The following is a 24,823-nucleotide window of genomic DNA, read 5'->3' on the forward strand; positions in this document are numbered from 1 at the left end:
AGATTTCTTAAGAATTTGCATTAAAGCAGCAACACACTGGAGTATCTTCCTTATTGTTGGGGCAAATTTATTTTTTTAAAATTAGAAAATACCATGCCTTATGGTACTAATAGAAGCATCTTCCACACTGCCTCCACAGTGTTTCACCATTGAAGCAAATGGAGCTGACTGATTTTAATATAAATCAATTCAGAATTGATTGAAATAGCATGCTTATAGCCAGCATGTGTTTTGAAGAAAACTTAATTTCCTTCCTCATATTTTCAAACCTCCTTACATGAATACGTTTTTTTTTTTCAACTATCCCATTTTAAATCACGCTCAAAGGCATGCTCTCTAACCTTTGGACTGCTTTCCCTGTGCCTGATGATATTGTTAAGGTTGTTGGTGATGTGGGTGTCCAGGCTTCTGGCCAAGTTCCACGGTTTGCATATCCAGTGATTGTCTTCTCCTCTGAAAAAGAGAGAGAACATGCACCAAAGCCTGTAAGGATCCATCTCATTCATCCATCCGAACACGCACTTGAACTGATCTATGCATTTACTGCCTTATCTGTATACTTTATAAAGCTATGGGCTACAATGCAAGAACTAAAGATTTTTGACTGACAGTTGGAAGCGCTAGATTCTGGGTACAAAGGAGCAGAAATGCAACAGTAGCTCTCACTGATTTTTACAGTCAGGGCCTCACTGTTAATCTCCTTTTTGAACACTTGACTCTTTCAAAGATGACAAACAACCGGACAGTATCACCATGAGCATGTGTAGGTCACAGTGCAGATGTCATTCTGCCAGGTGTCTGAGGACATTCTGGCTGGAGGCTGTGCAAGTTTCTAAGTTGACTCCCTAATATATCTCCAAAACATGCTCTTCAAATGACACCATAACTCTCTTGGGGAAGGAATCATTCAATGTATCTCAAGAGTTCATCGTGAAAGAAAAGGAGAGCACACCGTCTTCTCACTTGCTAGCACCTAGTTATCTCAAACGCACAATATTCCTTGAAGGATTCTCGAGGAAAACAGATAACATGCTGGTCTTTATTCTATGTATCTTTCTCAATACAGACATAGCGCCACTTGATGTCCTCCTTTCCTTAATTACTTTAAGGAAGCAGTCCAAAAACCTGCTTGGGTTTCAGGATAAACAGCTGAGCTGAAATCAGTGTAACTTTAGAGGGTCTGTTTTGTTTGTTTTTAACTAAAGTTTCCTATCCCTTCCTCACTTTCCCCACCTACACATTGAAATACATGATAAGTTCTTGATATTAAACAGGAATTAAAACACCCCAGACTAAGGACGCCTGAGAAGGACAGTGCTCTCCCAGTTATGCCAGTTGAAAAGAACAGAACCCTTAGAGCAGAGAATGGCCAAATGAAACTCCTGATAGACAGCAGCACAAGCAAAAGCAACCAAGGATGCGCCCTTTCAGTCAAAACACTTCATGCCAGGTATAAGAGGTGATTTCCCTAGCAGTACCTAATGCTTACACTTACTAAAGAAAAAACTTTCTTTCCACCAAGCCTTCAAGGCAGCTGCAGCAGCAGGAGGGGAAGAGAAATGTGAATTTGAAACTCTAAAGCTCCACTATTGCTTTAGGCTTACCTTACACCTCCTTTCTACTTTCACAATCACACAGAAGCCAACTACTTTAACCCTAAACAATTTCCACTCTGGCTTAAAAATGAGAACACCCGTTAGTGATTCCCTTAGGGGAGGTATGTGTGTGCGTATTGGACCCACACACAACAAAAATACCTCCCACAAAAACAAACAAGCAAAAGCCTCCACTAACCATTTGTTACAAATACATTTTTACCTTTTGTATCTGTTAACTGCTACTGGTAAGATCTTGGTTAGACAGAAAACAACACACAGAAGTTTGGGTTAAAACCACAGCAAAGTTTTTGTACTGCAAACTACATTGATTTACTACCCTCCTTAAAGAAAATAACTAAATAGACCTCACACTTTTCAGGCAAAATTCATGTGAACATGAAGTGAAGGCAGTAAGCCCAATCTGTGGCTACATGGTGTCAGAATAGTTGCCAATCCCAAAACACAGGCCATTAGGTTTTGAGGAAAGCAGGAAACATAAGGGAACAGAAACATGACCGACCTTCTTTCACGTTGCTGAAAGTAGCTGATGAACTGGGGCAATTCTGTTTGGAGGTTAAAAGTACGAGGCAGCCACCTTGGTCCGTCTGGTCCTCCAGCTCGTCTAGATATGGATGCCAGGCAATCTTTGACAGTCAGGAGGTTCTCACATGGGAACTGATTCAGCATCACCTGAGGCCTTTCCTCACTTAGCTTCCTACAAAACAGAGAGGTTGGTGGTAGTGGTGGAAACAGAGGCCTTCTAGAACACAACTTTAACAGGAAAAAAGAAAAAGAAAGAAAAAAAAAAGAAAAAGAAGAATTTTCATCGTCAGGGAAATAGTTGCAACCTATAGTCTTTGAAGTGTGAGAAGTTGTAGAGGATGTCTGCTTCTCCCTCATTGTTTGTGAATACAAAGCGGGGATGTGTCAGGTTGTTGAGGACCTGCTGAACATCTGTGAAAACCCTAAAAGAAAAAAAAGCACATGAAGAAAATCACCAGTTTGGTTCCTGAGACTGACTGTAGCTTGAATAAAATGGTGCCCCTCCACTTTTTTTTTTTTAAAAAAAAAAAAGCTTGGCTTCCTAAAGGAATTATGTTTTAGCCACACATACTATCTATGGAAATCCCCTAACCTCTTAGCTCCCTATGAATATTTGAAATAGAAGACAGATTAAAAATAACAATAATTTAAAAAATCATATTTTGAAATAGAAATCTCAAGAATGGTTTAATTCCTGCAACTCTCACAGGAACAGCAATTCAAAAGAGAGTGACTAAGCTTCTGACAGAGGAGAACTAACACGAGTTCCTTAAGATACCATGTAAACACCTCCACTGCTAGAAGAGCCCCCTCCAAAAGACAAGCCCCCTCCCCATATCTCCCAACACAAAAACAAAATAAACACCCACCCTGCTGTCAGTCACACACACAGAAAGACTGGTCAGTTAGTAACTCAGTAGCTTCAGAAGACTCTTTTCATTCAGAGCTTCATACACACTCAAAAATATTTCAAACAATCAAACCATACAAAGTACACGCACATATGCATAGAAAAGTATGCCTAACTCCGGAGTTAATATTATACCCCCCTCTCCCCACAAAACCCAACTCAAACCTGAATTTACATTACAGAACATAAGTAAGAAGTTGGTAAGATGTTAGGAAGTTTCCCTAAGTACCTCAGTGACCTAGCTGTCTGGCGTACCAAAATAAGCAGATAGCGATACAGAGCATTTTTATGATTTTACAGCTTAAAGTGAGGTCACTTGGCTCAGAATTCAGAGCAAAGACCCAGAAAATCACACCGACATAGAAAAACAGTTCTCAGGGTAAATGAACATCTAAACAGACTAAGCATCAGCTTTTTTCCCCCTGCCTTGAGGGACCACTATATTCTTTCTCCTCTCCAATCCTATTCTTATCAGCTGTGTGACTTTCCTTTCCTCCTCTGAGACTAACCAATCAGAAGATATACTCCCCCTGAGGGAGGCTTCTTGGAAATTAAGAACTGTAAGAATAGCAGCACAGTCACAAGGCAAAATATATTCTTTAAACAGAAAAGCATGCAAGATGTTTTGCGTATTGCCACAAGTGTTTTGCATAGCTCCACGTGCGACATATTGCATTGGCTATACTATTTACACGGGAGCCTAAGGCTAACAGATGGAGTCACTGCAGATGAGGAGAGTCAGCTTGACATTCCTGTTGAGAAGTCACCAATCTTTCCGCGCTGCTACAGTGGAGTGGGTTTAACATCTCTAAATGGACTTATCAGCATTTCTTTTTGCCGTACATAGCTTCTCCTTCCAAGTATGAACACCAGGGCAAAGCACTATCAAATTGGATGCAGGACCCAGTACAAGACCCACCAAGCTAATTTCATAAAAGCTATCCAAACAGCCATGGGACTGAAGCAACTTTTGATTCTCACTGAAGCAAATTCTAAGTGGTGAACTGAAGATGTACAACACTGCAACAAAGTCTTGAAGCATTCAACATCCCCACACAAACACATATGCAGCAACATATACAACATAAGAAGTACCAGAACTTAAGTTCTCATTCAGCCCTAGCTCAGTCCCTTCCTAGCACATCTTACAATATAGGATCTCATCCTGCACCAACACTGACCTTTTGTAGCTGGATCCAAACCCAGCTGATAGCTTCTGGTAGCAAGAGGATCAACAGTTCTACAGAATGGACCTATTTGACAAGTTGGAACCACCAAACAAATGGAAGCGGCATTAGTTTGTTTTCCTTTCTGTGATTAAGCCCCTTGAGCAAGGTATGGAAAGATTTCATGAGCATTACTGCACAACTTTTGCGGTGCAGTGCTAGCATGCCAGCCTTCAGGCTCCCAGATTCCACTCTAGGCTTCGTGAGCAGCCTCTGGTTTCCAACTCAGAGAAGAGGCAAAAAGTAATATAACCAAGTATCGAAGCCACTACGCTCATTCTGAAAAACATCGTGACTGGGTAAGTAAAACCTGTATCAATGTTAAAGATCTGAAGTACAGCCATCGTCAGGCTTGGGCTAAGGCTATGCAACTCTTCGGTTAGTTATTTGTAAAAATAGTCCAGTTACAGTTGCTTTCCCCAAGAAGGAACTGAAACCGTGGTTCATAATTAGTGTTATGTTGCAGGCAATGAACAGTCATGGGTAGGACTCCTTTGCATATGAACTGCCAGAGACCTTTAAAGTACTTATAGGAAAAATTAAAAAAAAAGCAACAACAAAAAAGTTTTTACGGGAGTCAGAAGCAGCAACTCACTAGGGGATCCCTGAGAGTTAAAAATGTAGAGCCTCCTCTACCTCTAGTTGCAGCTATAGTAAATACCTCTGAAAGCTCTGTTTCATCAAATGATGGTTCTCAAAACAATTCTTCCAACTACAGCAACTATGTGGCTGAACCTTAACTTAAGATGTCAAAACTGATTGGTGCCTAAAGCCAAGTAAACATAATCCCAATGGCAAACCCCTTTCCTCCCATCAGGAAAAAGTGATGATATTAAACATGCTGCAACAAAGATCTGAGGCAGTGGCATTCGACTTTTTGTAGCATAGAAGGAAACTTGTAGAGAGCCAGGCAGCATCTGCTAACTCCAGTAAATCTTTATCCCATATCACTCCCTAGGCATCATTTAATCAAGGTAGGGTATTCTTTTTTCTTCCTCATGCTTTACCATGCTTCCAAATACATCATTTAGCAATAGACTTCCACAGCCAGCTGGGCACCAAACAGCTACTCACCTCAGCACATGAGCAGGATGTACTTTATGCTAATCTGAGATTCAACCGAGAGATGGGTCACCTCCTCTTGCATATCCATAAATGGTTTTTCCCCCTAGTGTTAATTCACTGAAAAGCTCAACACCACACAGAAGTATAAGTATTGGTCTGCATTTGGTTATTCTGAACAGCAGGCTTAAAGAAAGATCTCCATAGTCTTTTCTCTCCCCTCCCCCTCTCCCCCCGTGAAACATTAAAAATAAACTCCTTCCTAAAAAAAATAATATTTCTCTCTCAAAAAATCTCCCACTGCCAGAAGACTGGGGTGCCTTTATAGATGCACAGAATTGTTATCTCTTCTGTAAGATACAGCTACCAAAGACTATTGGAAAGACATTCTTATTTTAGCCGCTTATAGCTGTACAGAAAATTGCAGAGGTGCTGCTCGCATTACCAGTAAAAAGCCTGCTTTCTTAACCTCAGTCACCTTGCTACAACATCTTGAAATTGATGTGCCAGAGCACTCTGGGTTTTATGTCTTAAGACTAGCTTACAGAGCACACAAAAACACAGCAAGAAAGCAAGAAACAAAAGGAACACAGAATCTCAGTCTTGTTGCTGAGTGCAGGAGGCCCACTGAAATAAGGCAGTTAAGGTATACACTACAGTTGCCTGGTACTGCCAGAAGACTACAAGGAAAACAAGGCCACTCCACTCACTTCAGGTTTTTAAGTTACTTCTTTTTCTACAAACAATCCTATTACCATAAAAGTCTTGCCACAAAGACTCTGGTAGGAAGAAGTTTTAATTCTGAGAATGATTTTATTAATGATTTTATACAAACACTATATATAAGTAACATATCTCACTGCCAACAACTACCACCAAGTGTGACAGCCCTACTCCTTTAGAGACATTAATATTTATGCATACACTTGGGAAAAAACAGAGCTCTTCACTGAAGAGCACGCATTGTAAGGAAAGGCATCTGAAAACTAGTGGGTGAATTCTTAGCAGTTCCTTAAGGGCCATGCTGGCTCTCCTACAAAGGATCTCGGACTTTAGACCTTTGTTATTGGTTAAATAAATTGCTATATGTTCCATACGTACCTAAAAATACAGGTAGAAAAACAGATAAAAAGATATACCAAATCCAGGGTGCAGCTTTGTGTATGACAGAACCTCTACTGGCAACACTACAGTATTAACTAACCTATTTTGGAACATCTATTTTCAATGATTCACTCTGAATTAATGAGGGCAGTTAACTATACTTTCTGAATGATTTTTCTCCCATCACACAGAAGCCCTAATAGGCATCAGGGATTAAAGAAGAAGATACTATTCAGTGGAGTTGTGCAAATAAGATAAAATACAATGTTAGAGACGTTACTTAATTTACTCAAAGCACGCAGTGCTAAGAGGCAGTTATGAGAATCAACTCCCGAAGTGTAGAGCTGACAAGACTGATCAAAACAAGAGATGTCTTCTCATAACAGCTCTTTGGGCATCTTTAAAGCTGACTGATACAGCTGAAGAGCAACATGAAAGACAACATCAAGAGGAAAAGAGATAATCAAATCTAATACAAACCAAAAGGACTTATCTGAATTTTGTCTTTGAGATACTAGCTTTTTTAAATCTACTTACTCCTCCCACCCCCAAGACAACACCCAGTACAGCTGGAAACTCCAGTCTCCCTTGGGAGTTACCATTAATGAAACAAGACCTATTCTAACCTATCATTTTGCTGTATTGAAGTACAAATACTTGCTCTCATATATTTTAGAATTTAGGTTAAAAGTTTATTTCATCCTCCCACTCTCTGTCTTAGCTTGGAAAGATGATGACTGTGTAAAAATCTGTCCCAGACACAAGCTTCTAAACTTTGCAACCTCGTGTATTTCATCTTCTCTTCCGAATCCTCTGAAACACTGGGAATACACAAAGCAGAGCACATACATTATGGGCTACACACATCTACCCAGTTTTACATACCCCCATCTGCCTATCTGTGGTGACAACCTCAAAGCCTTTAAAACTTTGAAGGAGGCTAAGAGCTCTCGAGCACTGCAGCTCCTGCTTAGGCCACACTGGCTCTGAGATACTACCCCAGTCCCGCAGAAAGCTCTAGCTGATGAAACACAGAACACCAGGAGGACCTTTTGGTCTCCTGAGGACTGTTAGAAGCTGCTCTTCTTTCTCCTCCCCAGACAGGAACTTTGGTAAACAGGAGGAAAGGAAATCCCTTAGGTGCCTGTGGCCAGGATGCTGACAACATTCCTCAGAAGCAGAGTACGGAGACTCTGGCACATGTGTTCCCTGCCTCTCCCACGGTGAATGCTATTCACCTGAAATATGAAATGCAAAAGAAGAGGCACTGCAAGAATGGGACAGCAGTGAAAGACAAGCTAGCATGCATGTCCCCACATCCTCCAGCTAGCATGCATGTCCCCACGTCCTCCCTGTTTTTATTAAATCTGTATTAGACTGCATATACTTGTCTCTCACCTAAAATACAGAGGCAAGCACAATGCAGGAAAAAAATAGCTTTTGTTTATCCTCACAGTCTTGCAATCAAAGATTTCAACTGCATAACAAAGTCTAGGCTATCACTAAGCAAGTCAACAAATGCCTCTCAACTGAAAGGGACCCCAGACTTTCAATAGTCCTTTTTTTGTCCCTCAAGAAAAAGGTGATCTAGAGGGTAACAAACTCCAATACAAGAAGCTGGGGTGTGAGTAAACCCAACTGATCTAATTTCTTCCGCTGTGCAAAATGTTGCATGCTATAACTTGGAGATCTCAATGTCACACTACAAACACCATGGAGCAAGATTCACAGCACATGCAATGTAACTGCAGGTTCTCCTAGAATAAAACCAGTAATAAGGTGGTCTAGCCATGCATGCCACTGTTTTTGCTCACAATCCAAAATTCTTTACAATCCCTTATCTTTGCAGTATTCTTCCAGCTCTCTTCTGAAGTATTTTCATACCATCCACTGCACTCTTGCAGTAAGGTACACATCCAACTTAAAACTTGAAAAATAGGACTGAATTCCTTCTACATCCTAGGCTTTGACACAATTCTTGTTTGGCAATCTCACCTGCAGGAATAGAAATGGTCTGCTATCTTCACACAACACAAAGTAGCACGGAGTACCCTGTGGATGTACACGCTACACTGCAGAACTGAAGTCCTTGTTATATTCTTTAGTTACACTCCCTAGTGAAAACAAGCCAAACGCTACAGCATTATGCAACTTTTCTTTCACCTAGAAGGTGGCACTTATTTAAAAATCTAAACTCCTTACAAAAATTCAGTAAGTGACAACTCATTTCACAAGGAGAATCTAACAGGAAGAACTTGTAAGTCAGAATTTTAAGTAAGTGACTATATTTAAATGCAATTTTAACTTGCCTCTGTCATTCAAAGCTGGAAAAACACTGATCAGCATACTGCAACTACTGTACTTACCTTGGTAAGAAAGCATTTTGTTTGTAGATACGTACTTGAAAACTTTATCTTCAGCATAAACCGATGGCTTTATTGCCATAGGCAGTTTCTCCTTGTTTTCTGTTAAAATAGCCTGAAAAATGAAATCACAGAAAGTTAGTACTAGGTGGAATAAACGGGCAACCTTGGGTCAAACACCACAATATTCAGGGGACATGAACAGCAATTTACATCAAACTTGAATTTTAAATGGTGCATAATCAGGTCTGTGAAAGAAATGATTGAGAAATAATTAATCCAACTTTTAAAAATAGGTTAGAGGTAAAATATTCAATATGACAAAGTGTTCATCTAAGTGTTTTTATTAGTATTAACCTATTAAAATTTCCTGATATTGCAAATCATTCGCAGTTCATTCTCTGCAATTCCTCATCTCTTTATATACATTCATGTATGTGTACAGTTGCATTTGTAAACGTGGTAAAAATGACAGTCCATCTATACATCTGACCAGTCCCTTGTCTTTGGCTCAAGGGAACTCCACTGGAACTGTATTTTGAGAAGTGTGTAACTTCTCAAGTGTGTAAAACACTGCTCGGAAGAGTCAAAATAAGAGTAAAGGTAGAAGGGAATCAGAAGACAGAGCCCACTGGTGAAGTAGACACGAAGGCTTACCAACATGGTACAAGAATCCTGAGAAAACTCTGTTTCTCAAAGCTTTAAACAAAACAAAACACCAAGCCACAGATGATCGCGTGCCCTAAAAGGCAAAGTTACTGTATTGCCACAAAATGGAGGCTTGACCCTTGTTCTATTACAGATACTGAAAACTGTATAGGAGACTGGAAACTAGCTCTGCTCCTGCAGAAATCAGCAGGCAGCTTTTTTTAGTCCTTAGTAGTAAGCACACTTGAAAAAGAATCTCACTCCACCTTTTACAACTCCTCTGACTGATAAAAGGAAAGACATCACATTTGGCTCACTGGTGATACACTGTCAAAGAAAGCAGCTCCTTACAGAAAGTCTGGAATAGGAAAAGTGTCTCTCTGGAAGCCAGAGCAGCTGCAGTTCTGCACCAGCTCCAAGTTCCAGTTGCTGCAGGTTGTCCTCAGAAGTTGCAGTGGTGAAATGTCCACCCAGCCAGACACATCCCCCTTCACCTTTAAGCCTGTTACAGGGAATGAAATCATACTTACTGGAAAATATAAACAAAACCAAAATCTCGATCAAAGATCCTAGGCATCACCTTCCAGGACAGGCTGGACAATGCAAGTACAAAATACTTCCTGCATTCACTGAACAAAGGAAGGGAGCTTGTGCCTTCAAGAGGATAAGATTACAATTGTCCGAACACTACCAGAGGATTCACTATTGTTTTTTTCTGTGCCTTGAACTCAGGTAGCTATTGCAGAACAGTAACTACTCTAGTCCCAAAAGAGATGCTTCATCCACTGCAGACATTTCAAAAAGAATCACCTCCTCTGACACTGCTTTCTGCAATCATTACTTCAATCACTACCCATAGTATTGTTTAGTTATAACCTTTGTGATTTGTGTTGAAGAACAGAAATAAGCAATAGAACCAAAATCCGAAAGAAGCTAAGCCATAGTGTCACTGTAACAATTCTGTGAGTCTTCCAAGCAGAACACAAGCACCTTTCAGATGTAAAGGAAAATTAGCTAAGTTAACTAATTACATTTCTTATTCTAATGACAATGTAGAAGAAGTTAAAGAAGTAAAAACAACACAGCTGATTCAGCTACTAGTAGTTATTTGCATATTGTAGTAAAACATTCTGAGCTGCAGACATTGCAAAGAGATAGCAGCAAAGTTAATTTTGAAATGGTTATGACTTGCACACATATTTAGTAACATTTTCACAAAATTGCAATTCTCTGCAAAATTGCTGGTTCACATGTTAATGCTGCAAATAGACCCCCGAAGTGCGTGTATGTTTCTGTGCACGCAGCTCTTGTGCGTACAAAAATACGGGCTGCAGAAATCTCAGCAACATGGAATCTCATTCTAGACTTCTCATTTCAGTGTTTAAGGTTATGCTATGCACTAAGCTATTTTTCCCCAGTCTGTCACCAGCCTACAACTTTAATCTACAGCTAAACATTCTTGAACCAAAGGAAGCTCGGTTGGTTGGTACTTGCATCAAGTTTTCGCTGTCGTCTCTTCTGGACAGGTGAGTGGAAGAGACAAGAAAGACAATGCTTTGAGAAGATGCACATTCTTAAGGTGGGAGGGAAAGGAGGATATTGTTCACTTATTTGCCACACACAGTTCTTTAATCAAACCTGATCATTCCAAAACAGAATTAAACTCCATGTAAAATACTGCCTTATCTAAGATCCAGACACTTTTGTCAAGAGAAGATCTGCAAGCCCAGAACTGCGGGTGCACTGTTGTTCCTCATCTGCAAATGCGAAGTTCATCTATTCCTCTTCCAAAAATGCAAAATCCCAACAAATCAGATTGATTTAAGTTGCAAAACAGCCTAAGAATTTTCAAGGAATATCTTTATCTGGCAGAAGCAGGCTAACTTCTTTTCTGACTAGATATTGGTAGCAATAAGCTGGATCCAGCAGTTTTTGCCCATCCTCCATTATTAAGATTACTGGCACTATACATACATTTTTAAAAGTTGCACTTTGAAAGCTGTTAGCAGGTAGTACGGCATCCTCTTATGCATCAAGAATCAAGCTCCTTTATTTTTTCTTAAAAAAGGATCTAATACAGATTTGTCTCATGAAAAGGAGATTTCAAACAGCATTAATTTCCGCAATAAACACAACAGACAAGGACCCCCTAACAGGGCCATCAAACTAAAGACGCAGTCTCTGTTCCAATGTTTACCGGTTCTAAATCACAACATTAAATACATAACCAGGATGAAAACTGCAAGTACTCACAATATAAAGATAAAACTTCCTGTAATTCAAGACTGACAAGAAGTGCTATAATAACGGCTTCAACTGTGTAAATCTATTAGATAACGTCTCCAATCTCTAACTAGAAGATAACTACCTTATATGTAGTACTTTGCAGCATGTGTTTATGAATGCAAGTTGTTTTATTAGACATTACCATGCCTCTAGTAAGAAATGGAATAGATAAGCTAACATAATAGAAATGGTTTGTGTTGCTTCAGTCTTGGAATAGTTATATATTATGCATAAGTTATTTCTTGTCTGATCAGGCTTTATTTGAAATGATTTAGCTTTTAGTTAATACCTAATACTCCTATAAAATTTTAAGCCAAAAAAAAGAAGCCCATAATCAGCACATTTGCAACATTTTCAGATGCTGTCTCTTCTTAAAAGAGAGAAATAAAAAGTTGTTAAAATTATACCTGGTAATGCTCATCTGATGGCTCTGGAGTAAAACAGTTGATGTCCAACACTTCACTAGGCACCCATGGTAACAAGACACACTTCCTGATTAAACGATCAGTTTCCCCGTAAGCATAGTCACGTGTCACTTCATCTGGGACAAAATAAGAATCTGTTAGAAACTGCCTTCCTTTCATTTTCCACTGAAAGTCTTCCTTCTGCCACATCATATAAATGACAGCTTCACGGTGAATAATATCACAACTTTTGCGATTTAAATGCAAAGTTAGGCAGAATTAAAAAGAACTACATTAAAAAATGGTATTATTTGGGTTGTGAAATATAATCTGAGGCCAGCCAGCTAGCTTGTGACAGTTTAGTCAGATAGCTGAATACTAGTATCCTTTCTACATGATGGGCACATAAAGGGAGGCCCCAAACAAGGTTACAGGAACAAACAGTTAATCTGGCATTGTCCAACTTCAAACACGTGGCTTTGTGACTTAAAACTACAAACTGATGTTTTGAGGAAGTTTTTAAAAAAATAGTCTCAGATGTCTGAATCTATGGTTATATTAGAACAACGATGCAAGATTCAAGTTCTCTGCTAGTAAAACATCACTAAGATTTTGGGGTAGATAAAAGCCTCCATTTCGTATAAATTGCGGTACTAGAAACCATATTTTAATTCCACAGAATAACAAATATGAAGTTATTTTAGTCTTAAAATGTTCGTTGTACTGTGAGGACTATTTTAGAGCTCAATGATTTATAAGAATACGACCTATTTTCTGATGTAGTGATGAAAAGAAACATACATGACAAACATGCTTACCACCAGCTTCAAGGTCTCTCAAAGGCCAGAGAAGAGTGTAAGCAATTTGTTGAGGCATATAAAATAAAGGTGCTGTTGCAAAGCTAGGCTGATCTGAATGCTGAATACGTGATCCAAATTCATCCATAATGTACCAGACAGGAACCTTCTCCTCCGCAGTCTGTAAAAGGGGAAGCGATCCTGCTCATATCAATTGCTAGAAGAGCACTGCAAGACAGAAGGCGCTGGCAGTACACCCTGCAACTTTTCTCCAATTTCCACTCCAGCCAAGACTGCGAGCAGGTGGTAAGTACAGAATAACTCTCCTGTCTTGGCAAGTCTGATGCTAAGCCAGCCTAGCCTCCAGTCACTGTGAAGGCAGACAAGCCTGTTCCCACCCCAGCTGCACATTCCCATTTTCTTTCTTTGGCTACTGCAACTGCTTACCAGACCCACTTCCACTGCACCAGACAAGGCAGTTCAGGGAGCTAAACCAGCAGAAGGCTTTTTAAGAGTTAGGTTTCCTTCAGTTTCTATCAGTACCAGCCTGCAGTGAGGAGTCTGAGGTATACAGCTGTAGGATGGGACAAGAACAGAACCTGCCCCCAGAGCAAGAGCTGGCTGTGAGACTGTTGAGGCTGCATCACCAAACCACATCTTCCTGCAACACTTATCATGATAAAACAATGACTGTATGAATAAAGTTCAAGTTTCCTGCTAATACTACTGCCAATCTTTTACAGATGCAGAAATGGAGGAGCTGCGACTGACTTAATCTATTCAAGTAGTCTAGTGTCAGAAAGAGGAACAGCCAGGTTCAGCTGCAGGTTGAATTAATCATTTTCTAGGGAAGCACTCTTCAACTGGTAACCCGGGTAATCCCACATGATTCATGGGCTATTCATAACAATAAGATGAGAAACAAAGGCACAGGGTAGAAAGAATGAGAGGCACTGTTCAGATCTCCCTTTTACCTAAGAACAAAGAAAGCAGCCACAATGAATCCCTTTCACTGGAATTTTCTGGCCTGATACTATGGAGAAGTAAGTTGACACCTACACTGATAAAGGTGTGTACTGCAGGGCAGGGAGCAATCTTGGGCCCAGGGCTAAGTGGAGCAGGCTGGTCATGCTCACACTACTCAAAGTTAACTCCTGGTAAAACAGACAGGCCCTGTCCATTCTGCAACGGTTTCACTTGAAATAGCCTAGTGGCTACGTCACAGCCCCTGCAAGAGAGTTTTTAACAGACCACTGAAAGTTGCATTCCCTCAGAAATGGCATATACACATGTACCAATGGGTATGTGATGGTCAAGACCTGTTAAGACAGTGCTGTAAGACTGTGTAGGGCAAAGGGAGACAAACCTGGTGCGGTCTTGTCTACACTACCTACAGACAGCAGCTCCTGGCATAAGCTATCCCCAGAAACACTGTTTTGAAGCTAGTTTAACAAAGCAGTTTGAGGGTGAATTAACATTTACATGGTGTGGACAATCAGCTACTGCCAAATACAAACCAGAAAGCAAAGTTATTTGACAACAGAAACACACCGTTGGTATGTGCAGCACTCCACACAGATGAGGAAGGCTGTGAGCATGGCTGCTGACAGGCACACTTTTATGTGAAACAGTTGATTCAAGTGGTATTTTTTCCTTCAATATGAGAAAGTTTTAAGAGATGGAAAAAAGCCCAAAGCCACAACACACAAGTTGATCTTCCCTTTTTAGCTCTCTTCCTTTGCATCATGCTCTTCGCCTTTATTAAAAAACAAAAATAAAAAAACCCTCAAAACTAAGAGGAATACTCTTTAAGTTCTCTTATAAGAAAGTTGGTAGCAAACCATTGTGCATTTTAGCTCTGCAAGGCATTTGCTCTCCCTCCAAGTAGAAGTTTGTTCTGAGATGTCAGTAAAGGAACTTCTTTATATTAAAGAGACACCTTTTTATTAATAGCAATGTATTGGAATGTCTTCAGCAGCATTAGCTAGAACTGTTTAGCATCCTAATTACTAAGCTTTAGGGACTTACCCCTTGAGAAAGTTGGTAGGTCTGATTGTATTTCCACATTTCCTGCAACACTTGCTCAATACTGCCCTCATCTGGGACCTCTCCATGAAAGTCAATTCCCATGAGATTTGCCATTCTGTGAAGTAAACCGGGTACATGAAGCAGCTGCTGACGGGCATGTTCAACACGGTATGTCCAGGCGTGGTCGATCAGGAAAATGCTTAAAGAGAGTTCAGTAACATTACAATACTATATTTTTTTACATGTACAAAGCCAAAGGCTCCTGCAAGTTCCCCAGTACAAGAGAGACATGGAGCTACTGGAGAGAGTCCAGCGTAGGGCTACAAAGATGATCAGAGGGCTGGAGCATCTGCCCTATGAGGAACGGCTGCGAGAGCTGGGCCTCTTCAGCCTGGGGAAGAGAAGACTGAGGGGGGATCTTATCAACGTGTATAAGTACCTGAAGGGAGGGTGTCAAGGGGACGGGGACAAACTCTTTTCAGTTGTCCCGTGTGACAGGACAAGAGACAATGGGCAGAAATTGAAGCACAGCAAGTTCTGCCTGAAGGCGAGGGGAAATTTCTTCACTGAGAGTGACAGAGCCCTGGACCAGGTTGCCCAGAGAGGTTGTGGAGTCTCCTTCTCTGGAGATCTTCAAGACCCACCTGGATGCAGCCCTGTCTAACATGCTCTAGGTGACCCTGCTGAGCAGGGAGGTTGGACTAGATGATCTCCAGAGGTCCCTTCCAACCTTACTGATTTTATGATTCTATGAATAAGGGCTACATTTCCTTGTATACAGTTTGACAACTATTTTTCTTACTCCCAAAGGAACTCCTAGAGGGTACACTGACACAGAAGGATAGGAACAACTTCCTAGCAATAACACTGTGGCTTAATTTATACTTTGTTTTTGTTCTAGAAAGTGTATTGTACATTAATTACTATTTCCATGAAGATGAGGCACAAACAGAGCAGAGCACTCTGTAACCCCAGCTCCCTTTAATGTCCCAGGTTACGAGAGTTTCTTCCCTTTGGTCATTATTTCCACTGCATCAACTTGAAATTCTTGCCTGAAGAAGGAAAACACTATACTATTTTGCAAAAATATTCACAGATCTTATCAGTGACGAGCTCTGTGACATCTACAGTTATCCATAAAATTAGGTGGAGAGATCTGATCATTACAAGCCTATACTCCTTGCCTACTTAATAATAATAATAATAATAAATATTTTTTTTGTTTTTGTTTGTCTCTCAGGTCTTTTTAGAAAGATGTATTGTTTTAAAAGAATTGCCAAGCTAAAACTAAACAAAACCACACATGACTGGAAAGCCTTCCCTTAATAAGTATAACCCTCATTTAGGTTGCATGATGTTTACAGCAAAAGCATAGTTATTTAAACAGAACAGTTTTCCGCATTTTGGTTTTATCCTCTTACTGAGGTAAACCGGAGGAAAAAAAAATGAATTGTACATTTGGGGTGAGAAGAGGGGAAAACACCAAAACATACTTTATAAAGTTAAAAATAAGTCCCCTGTCATGTACATAGAATATCCCTGACCAACTATCATATCTCAGATTTCATTCCACTTAATGTCGAAATTGAAGACTCCAGGGAGCTAAAGGGAAGGCTTTTGGAAATTCGTTCCAAATTCCAGTTAGCAAACGGGTGCACTGATACTTTGCTCCTACATCTGTACACATCTGAATGCTGCAAGAAAGCCCATACTTATTGCAGGAGATGCTTTAAAGTTCATTATTTAAATTGGTTCTCAGATTTAGGAAGACAGTGACTTTGGTTAAAGCTGGTATATAAAGGTGGTATCTACACTGCTTTTACTCATCAAGGCTAACTTTAGTTAAACAAAAAAAATCTAAAAAAAATGAAAGATCTGGCATGAGAAATTTTATAGAACTGTGCAGAACTATGTTTAGAGCTCCAGAAGAGTTTAAGTTTCATCTCGCCATCAGAGCTTTGTTGAGTGCAATTCTTTTTTCCAAGCACACAGACTCATAGATACAAAATGTTGGTATTATCTCTGAGGAGTTTGTTTCAAGTTTGCCCTTTGCCTATTTTCTCAGTCAGTTTACTGATTTCTAAACACCCTCCTGCATGTTTACAAAGGAATAACTTGCACCACAAGTACACTTTGCAACATCTGCCTCATTGTAAGCAGATTATTTATGCTTATTGAAATAGGCAGCTATCTTTCAGAGTAAGAAAAGAAAAACATGGAATTTCTGAATGGGATCAAACAAGTTTTAAAGCAAACTGCATGTATGTGCCATCATTCTAGGGTCTGAGGATACTCAAAGATTATTATACTCAAAGAACAGTAGTTCTGAAATCACTGCTCACCTATTTGGATCAGAGGCTTGAAGCCCATTCTCATTTGTTATGATAACTTTGAAACAAGATTCGTTTCCAGGATTTGGTTTCTTTTTCAACTGTTCTTCCATTTCTTCATCAGCTTCTTCCTCCTCCTCCACCTCTTCTACCTGCATTATCCCGAAGTAGTCACCAGCATCAAACACCTGATATTAGAAGTGTGCAGAATTCCATGCAGTTAGTTAAAGCAGTATCCTGACAAGCATAATTCAATATTGAAAGGCACCTGTAAACAATTTTGATTTGCAATCCGATAAGCATTTGGCATTTTGAACTTAACAGATAAATCAATTATAGCATTAATTCTTCCATGTTTTAACAGAACTGTTTGCTTGGGAAATTTCTTCAGTTAATACTGGCAGGAAGATTTGTTTTTTTTTTTTTTTTTTTTTTTTTTTTTTTTGGTACCAATGAGTCTACTGATGATAGCCTATTAACCCTTTCTTTAAAAGCTGAATATAGAGAGTCTTTGCTCAACTTTACTAAAATCAACAATTTAAGTCTTGCAAAAATACAGTCTCATATTATGGCATGTAAAGCTCAAATCCAGTTGTTACCCAGGCACCACACTATGCTGAAATGTATTAATCTCTGCAGTGGCCAGAAACCAAACCACAGGAAGTTCCACCTGACCGTGAGGGGGAATTTCTTCACTGTGAGAGTGACAGAGCCCTGGACCAGGTTGCCCAGAGAGGTTGTGGAGTCTCCTTCTCTGGAGATCTTCAAGACCCACCTGGATGCAACCCTGTCTAACATGCTCTAGGTGACCCTGCTGAGCAGGGAGGTTGGACTAGATGATCTCCAGAGGTCCCTTCCAACCTTACTGATTCTATCATTCTAAGATCCTTAGAAAAGAAAAAGAGCTTTTATCAACTGAGTTTGGAAGCAATTAAGAAATCCCAGTATGTTTTCCCTCTTTCTCTCTTATTCAAGGAAATACGTATGTTTACTTATCTCTAGATGAATCTGGAGATTGCTTACACTGCTACAAGTTAAAATCTATGCACTTACCTCTATCAATATGCTAAAAGAGGTTTGTTCTCAATTTTTCCTACTCTAGTTGTAACATCCAGATTATAAATCCAGTAGGTCACTACACAACTTTCCTTTCTGCCCAAAACCTCACCAAAGGGAAGGCTTGTAAACTCTCTGTAAACTAAGACGCTACTGAAACACATCAACTTTTGTGATTTCAAGGTCAATTTATGCTCTGAAAAAAAAAAAGGAGGAGGAGGAGGAAAAAAAGCATTCTGAAGTTTCAAAAGACTTCGAAAAATAACTCCCTATAAAAAGATTTGGAAAGTCACTCACACACTATGTAATGAGGCAGATGCAGACAAATCAGTAGAGGTGTCATGTCCCCAAAACATACTTCTCAATTTCACTAGGAAGTAGTATAGAGGGGGAAAGAAACAGAAATGTAACCTCACATCAAGCCTGAGCATATGTAACCTCTGATGCTGCATTAGTGCAAGTTACTACTTCTGTACATTGACAACTTAGTAGATGTAACAGTACAGAGGTAGCAACAAGCTTTTATTTGTTCTTTCCAAGTGAGTGTTGCTTCAGAATAATTATTTCTGCTAAACTCCAGCAGGAGGGTGAGGAAAATAATTCACCTTTTGTAAAAAAAAAAAAAAAAAAAAAAAAAAAAAGCTAGTCAAAATAAATAGCTGCCAAAAGACAGTTAGCAAGAGGAAGGGAGAAACACCTAATTCACATTTTAAGCTACAGCACAGTCTCACAGTGCAGATTCAAAGGGAGAAATACCTGAAATCTGCTTTTCAGGAACAGGGGTAGTATTTTCCTTTGGGCTGGGGGATAGGAAAAGGAAATGCCCACAATGTGTTGGCTAACTCCACACATGCACCTTTCATAGAGTAAAGAAAATTATTTTTTGCAAAGCGACCTCACTGGAGATTAAGCATGCATCTATTTTTAAAAAAATTAAGAAATAAACTTAATATCACCCACTTCATCAGGCACCAAAATAGCTAGAAATTCTTATTTGTTTCTAGTTTTTTCAGTTTTGCTAGAACAAACAGGATACCACTATGCAACAGCAAGCAATATTACAACCTCTTGCTGTTATAACAGGGGCCACAAACACTTTTGTAAGTCTCTGCTTGGTTGCCCACACATCATCAGGTTAGCTCTCCACTGGATCTGCTTCCTGATGTGGCTCACCGCACACATGCTAATCCTGGAAATTGGCAGGCAGTAAAAAAGTGCACTGGGGCACACACGTTCCACTTCTCCCTCAAGTGATGTTTTGCTCCTCCTGCTGCTAGATCGAGAGCAGCTTTCCCAATCAGGCTCATTAGCTGGCAGGACAAACAGCAGCTAAATGACTGGCAATCCTTAGGAAAATAAAGCTGTGAGTATGATTCATCGGAGGCCACTTGACACAGTGCAGCACTTCGTATGTTTTTTATACTTAACACTTTAAGTAGTTGGATGGGCACAGATATGCAGCTGCTGTCTTTGAGATTAACCTTCCCTTGCCACAGGCTCCACTCGTTTACCAAACCACCACAATGAATGTTGTATCAAGTTCTTCAACAACTAAAGGAAGCTGTTGGTTTTATGTTTCACCAAACGTGAACTGAACACTTAAGCAGAACAGCCTCCAAATCCTCTAAGCCAATGTTTCAGTCTCTCCCTCCAACTGACATTGGTGGCATGTTGCATTTAGCAGGTAATCTCTCCTTTAATACTTTTTCTGCAGCATTGTTCCAAAAATTATTTCCTCTCTCCCTTAAAAAAAAGGACAACCTTGAAGTGAATCAGGTGTCAATAAATTTCCCCATCTGAAGCAATTCACACTTCTCAGAGCAGCAGCCCGAGGCTGCCTTCAAAATGATTTTTATCAGTTTCTTTCTTGTTCCCTAAATTCAAATTGATAAGAAACACTACAGTAGAGAGTTGGGTAGAAGCGTCTAGTCAGCAACATCTTTGGGATGGAGCAGGGTGGGGTGGAAGACACTGCTGTCCTGCTCTCTCCCTCCCACCCTTTGAGACAAGCTGTCACTCCTATGACTCTACTAAGCAAGCAGCTTGAAGGCGTCATAAACTGCTTAAGGCAAAAGTCAGCTGGATAAGCTCAAACCACCATTTTAAAAGGTATAAACTTTTTCTTGAAGCAGAGCAGGCAGAGCTCTACTACTCCCCCAGAGAGTGCTTCTGGAGATGTATAATAACCTCTCAAAGACAGTGAACCTTTTGGTGGCAAAAATATTGCAAGTAAAACATGGCTGAGTAAAATTACTGCCTCTGATTTTCTAACAGTCTCATAACAGAGGGGCAGTAAACACCTCGACATGCAAAAGCAACTCCACACTCAGGTGCAATTCCTGTGCAACAAACCTACCGTATGAAATGGGTGTGATACATGGAGCAGGCCAATGTCACGATGACAATTACATCGTGCACACGCACCTTCAGCAAATTCCTGCTAGGCGCATTTCCAAATGCTTTTCTGAAGGTTTGTGAGCAACAGCCTGACCTTCTCTGAATGGAAAATACAAGCTATTAGTATTGATCATGCTGCACTCCTTCTAAAGATTAATTAGAAGCCTCCATTTCTAACTGGAACGACACTGTAAGTAGTCATTTGTGAGCTCCATCTCAGAGCCACAAAAACCTGGCTGCAGAACACAGTAGCCTGGCCACATCACGTAACAAGTGCCTGCAATAGGAAAATTATTATGGATTAAATTAGATGTAGGCACTGTATTTCCCAGGCTTACTATGTAAGTCACATAAGCATGGGTTACTAACCAGACTAGACGAACCTTCTGCAGGAAAAAAACCCACACTATACTGGAAATAGAATTTTAGGATCTCCTAATAAACTATTATGCTTGTATATATTTTGCCAGCTTTTGCCAGATACTCTGAAAGGTTTGCTCCCCAACAGAGAAACTGAGAAAACTGAACAGAGAAATGCAAAAGTTTTTTTCTTTTTAAGCATTATTTCTTGATCTAGCAGATAGGCCATATTTTGAATTAGTGATACAATTTAATTCACAGCTTCCATCACGCTAAGGAAAGCTTCAATCATGTTAAAAGGAAATCTGCTCCAGCAAATCTCCAGGTGAATGAAAACAAATCCTCCACTTCTCTTGCGGGCTTCAGCATACACGTAAGAGGGAGGGCACATTCACTATGTGCGCCTAAGAGTGTGTGTGTGTGTTGGAAAACAGCTGCTTGGATTGGGTTGCAGAGGTACTGATGTAAGAGAGAAGATTTTATCTGTATTCTGGATGCAAGTTTTCCAAGTTGTACAATGCTAGAGAATGTTGTCTTTGCTAACAGGTCAAGACAAATGAAGAATTCATTCCTCCCACCTTCATACATGAAGCAAGGGAACTCTGTGTTTCACTGGGGATTTTTTCAGTTATTCTTGACCTAGACTGCCAAAACATGCTCATCTTTTCCCAATTATCTCCTTTGCTGTCTTTATTGCCACTCCTCCAGCCTCTCCAAATAATACAGTTCTAAGTAAAGTACTGCAGCTCCGAATCTACCTCCCCAAGAACTTATCCCACTCCTCACTGATTTTCCCTGGACTTCCCAGTTTCCTCCATATCCTTTGGCCCTCCTCCGGGGCAAAGGCTAGAAGCTGCAGCAGTAGAGACAAGCATCAGCAGCAGCCTAATTTATCTTCCTAAGCACACTGAAGTCATTACATCTCTCTCTGCACACACACACACACACGCTTGAGCACAAGAGCAGGCTCAGCCTCTGCTGCAAGCGAAAGGTGCGTTCTGCCACCTCTGGGCGCACACTCGCTTCACCCTGCACGCCTCCCATCCTGGCTTCTCTAAAGGCATCAGAGCTACAGGTTTCCTCACTCTCCTCTCTTCCCTCCTCTCCTTCCTTTCTCTCCCTGACAAAGTTGGCACCAGGAAAGGATTTTGGCCACAGCACACAAATCATAAGCCTGCTTTACGTTATAGCCTAGCTCCACAGTTTACCAGCTGCCTTCAGCTTTCTAATACTGACATGCAGCAATGTAACAGCTTGCAACTTTGAGTTTTTTTGTTTTCCAACTTTATGCCTCCTCCTCTTTCATCCTGCTCCAATTTATTCCTTCTTTTGCTTTCTCATTTAAGCAAGGAAACAGATATCCCCCGTTGCAAGTCATTTATACCAATTCCTGCTGAGGGAGGTATAGCATAACAAAAGGTTTGTAATTAGGTAAGTGCTGGAGTTGATGAGGACATTTTTTCAGTCATGCTAGTAGCTGGAATACAAACATAGTAAGACTGCAGTGCCAGGCACCCAACAGTTAGAAAGCACTGGAAATAAATTCAGACGTTTTCAATATATGTGCCACAGACCATCACATTGTATCACGACTTACTGGTCTCGTCTCCTGCCCCAGCACTACAGTGGGGGGGGGGGGGAAAGTGGTCAAATAATTAGATATGTATCTTCTTTCTACTTTTGCATGTGTGTTATGCTACAGTCTCCTCTATATCCTGCTCAAACTTTTTTCTCCTCACCTCCCCCAGGGCCTCCTCCATCCCCTTGCCAGTTCCCTTCTCAGGCTCCAGATGACAAGCAGAAGGTTGCTAAAAACATGGGGGAAAAAAAGAGATCCTTCATCCCTTTGTGACTTTCAGAGCAGGTTGGGAGTCCTTCTGGTTTCGGCTTGAGGTGAAACCCACCTAGCCCTCGCAAGAGGATGGTTTGTGCACAGCCTGGTCAGGACTACTGCAGAGGAACTCAACTATTTTCACAAAGGGCAATGCCTCCAAATTTGCTTTTTTAGGACTGACAGCTGTGGTTTTACACAGACTTACAAGCTGCTCAGAATTTAGCCCATTTAAAAAACCTACAGAGCACAGACATGCCAAGATGCTCTACAAAATGGTGCTTGTGTTATCACTGCTGTAAACACAGTCAGAAGACTCTTCCACCGCTGTCTCTGCTCTCTGGGACAGCTGAACAGCTTTTGCTCAGATTAGGAACAACTGAGATAACCAGCAAGCCAGAAGTACTCCCAGAAAACTGGCCACTGTGTACCTCAGTCTGAGGCAGATAACTTTTGCACGTGCAAAACAAGCTGAATGAGTTCGTTCTGCACAGTAATAAGCAACTGAGAACAGGACAGACCAGCATCGAATTGTAGAGAGTTAGGAAAAAGAAAAGAGGACCAGATAAAAGCAACCTAAATCATGATGTGTTAACATCTGACAACATCTTGACTTCAGTACCACTGCTGCCACTTTTCTTAAATTCTCTTTGGCAAAAAGGCTGAAGGCTTTATGATATATCCGTTTTTTCTGTCCAATAAATACATGTTTTCTAGCCAGCAGGACTTCCCTCTTTCAAGCTTCGTGCTCACCATAATAAACGGCAAATACACACACAGTACACATAGTATCTTTATAGCCCCTCACCACAGCTTTGGTAACCCAGCCAGCCCAGAGTTCTTCCATCATTTTAACGCAATCTCCCCTTTTGTTTTTATTTTTCTCCCCTCCTTTCCCAGGATGAGAAGGGGCACTTGTGCCAGACGGCAGCATGTGGGAGAAAACAGACCCGCTCCACAGGGCGGCTCGCCCGAAAAGCAGGCCCTGCCCCGCATGGCGGCTCGCAAGGGGGGGGGAAGCGACCTGCCCCGCCCCAGCACGGGGGAAGAGAAGGGGCCGCCCCCGGGGACACCCCGCGCCTTCCCCTCGCAGACCCGCAGCCAGCCCAGCGCGGGGGCAACGGCCGCGGAGGGAACCCAGTGGCGGGAAACCCCCAACGGGCGCGGCGCGCGCCAGGCTCACCCGCCCCCAACCGACGGCCGTGGGCGCGCGCGCGCGCGGGACCACCCACCTCGCCGCGCAGCTTGCGGCACAGGCTCTCCCAGTAGCGCGCGGGGACGCGCGAGGCACGGAGCGCGGCGCCGTGCAGGGCCACGAAGGCCGACAGCTCCCCTTCGCCCTCGCCGGACATGGCGCAGCCCCGCTACCTCTGTGGCCGCCGGGCCGGGCGCGGACCGGGGCATGCCGGGTGGGGGGGGGGGGGGGGGGGGGCGGGCGCTGCGCGCGCGCGGCGGGGTGGGGCCGTGGGGGGCGTTGCCGCGGCGCGCGCGGGGCGGCCGTTGCGCGGCCGTTGGCCGCTTCGCGCCGCTCACGGCGGGGTGACCCCCCTGGGGAAGAGTAGGTCCGTTACGGTGGGGGCGCGCCCGTGGGCGCCCACGGCCTGTACTGGGTTCTTCTGCCTTTAATATATATATATATATATTTAATAGCATTCTTAGCGTGTTGCCAGCCACGCTTAGGGCTTCTGAGCAACTTGTGCAGGTTTTCCAGCGTTTCGCTGTTACTGGGCTTTTTGGGAATGTCCCAGCCAAAATGGGCACTGCAGGCGGTGGCAAGCGCAGCAATTTTTTCCTTTCCTTTTTTTTTTTTTTTTTTTTTGGTAAATCTAACAGGTGAATTTCTAACATCTAGGTCTCTCTTCAATAATGCATCCATCGGT

The 24,823-nt window shown here is 41.6% G+C and overlaps 1 protein-coding gene across 3 annotated transcripts in view; it reads right to left on the reverse strand.

Annotated features, from left to right (window-relative positions):
- Positions 1 to 24,345, reverse strand: part of TTLL12 (tubulin tyrosine ligase like 12) — a 29,877-nt gene extending 5,532 nt beyond the window's left edge. Inside the window, exons 1-9 of one of the 3 annotated variants that reach the window (XM_062592295.1) lie at positions 24,176 to 24,345; positions 17,312 to 17,451; positions 14,970 to 15,168; positions 12,963 to 13,122; positions 12,148 to 12,281; positions 8,845 to 8,921; positions 2,447 to 2,563; positions 2,119 to 2,313; positions 342 to 453 (exon numbers count right to left, since the gene is read on the reverse strand). In XM_062592295.1, the coding sequence (XP_062448279.1) occupies positions 342 to 453; positions 2,119 to 2,313; positions 2,447 to 2,563; positions 8,845 to 8,921; positions 12,148 to 12,281; positions 12,963 to 13,122; positions 14,970 to 15,168; positions 17,312 to 17,451; positions 24,176 to 24,295 (1,254 nt within the window). In that variant the 5' untranslated portion in view covers positions 24,296 to 24,345. Of the gene's footprint in view, positions 1 to 341; positions 454 to 2,118; positions 2,314 to 2,446; positions 2,564 to 8,844; positions 8,922 to 12,147; positions 12,282 to 12,962; positions 13,123 to 14,969; positions 15,169 to 17,311; positions 17,488 to 24,175 lie in introns of all 3 variants that reach the window. The other 2 variants (XM_062592285.1, XM_062592304.1) reach the window with 2 other exon arrangements.
- Positions 24,346 to 24,823: the final 478 nt, after the last annotated feature.

Source organism: Rhea pennata, chromosome 1 (genome assembly GCF_028389875.1).
Source record: "Rhea pennata isolate bPtePen1 chromosome 1, bPtePen1.pri, whole genome shotgun sequence".
NCBI lineage: Eukaryota > Metazoa > Chordata > Aves > Rheiformes > Rheidae > Rhea > Rhea pennata.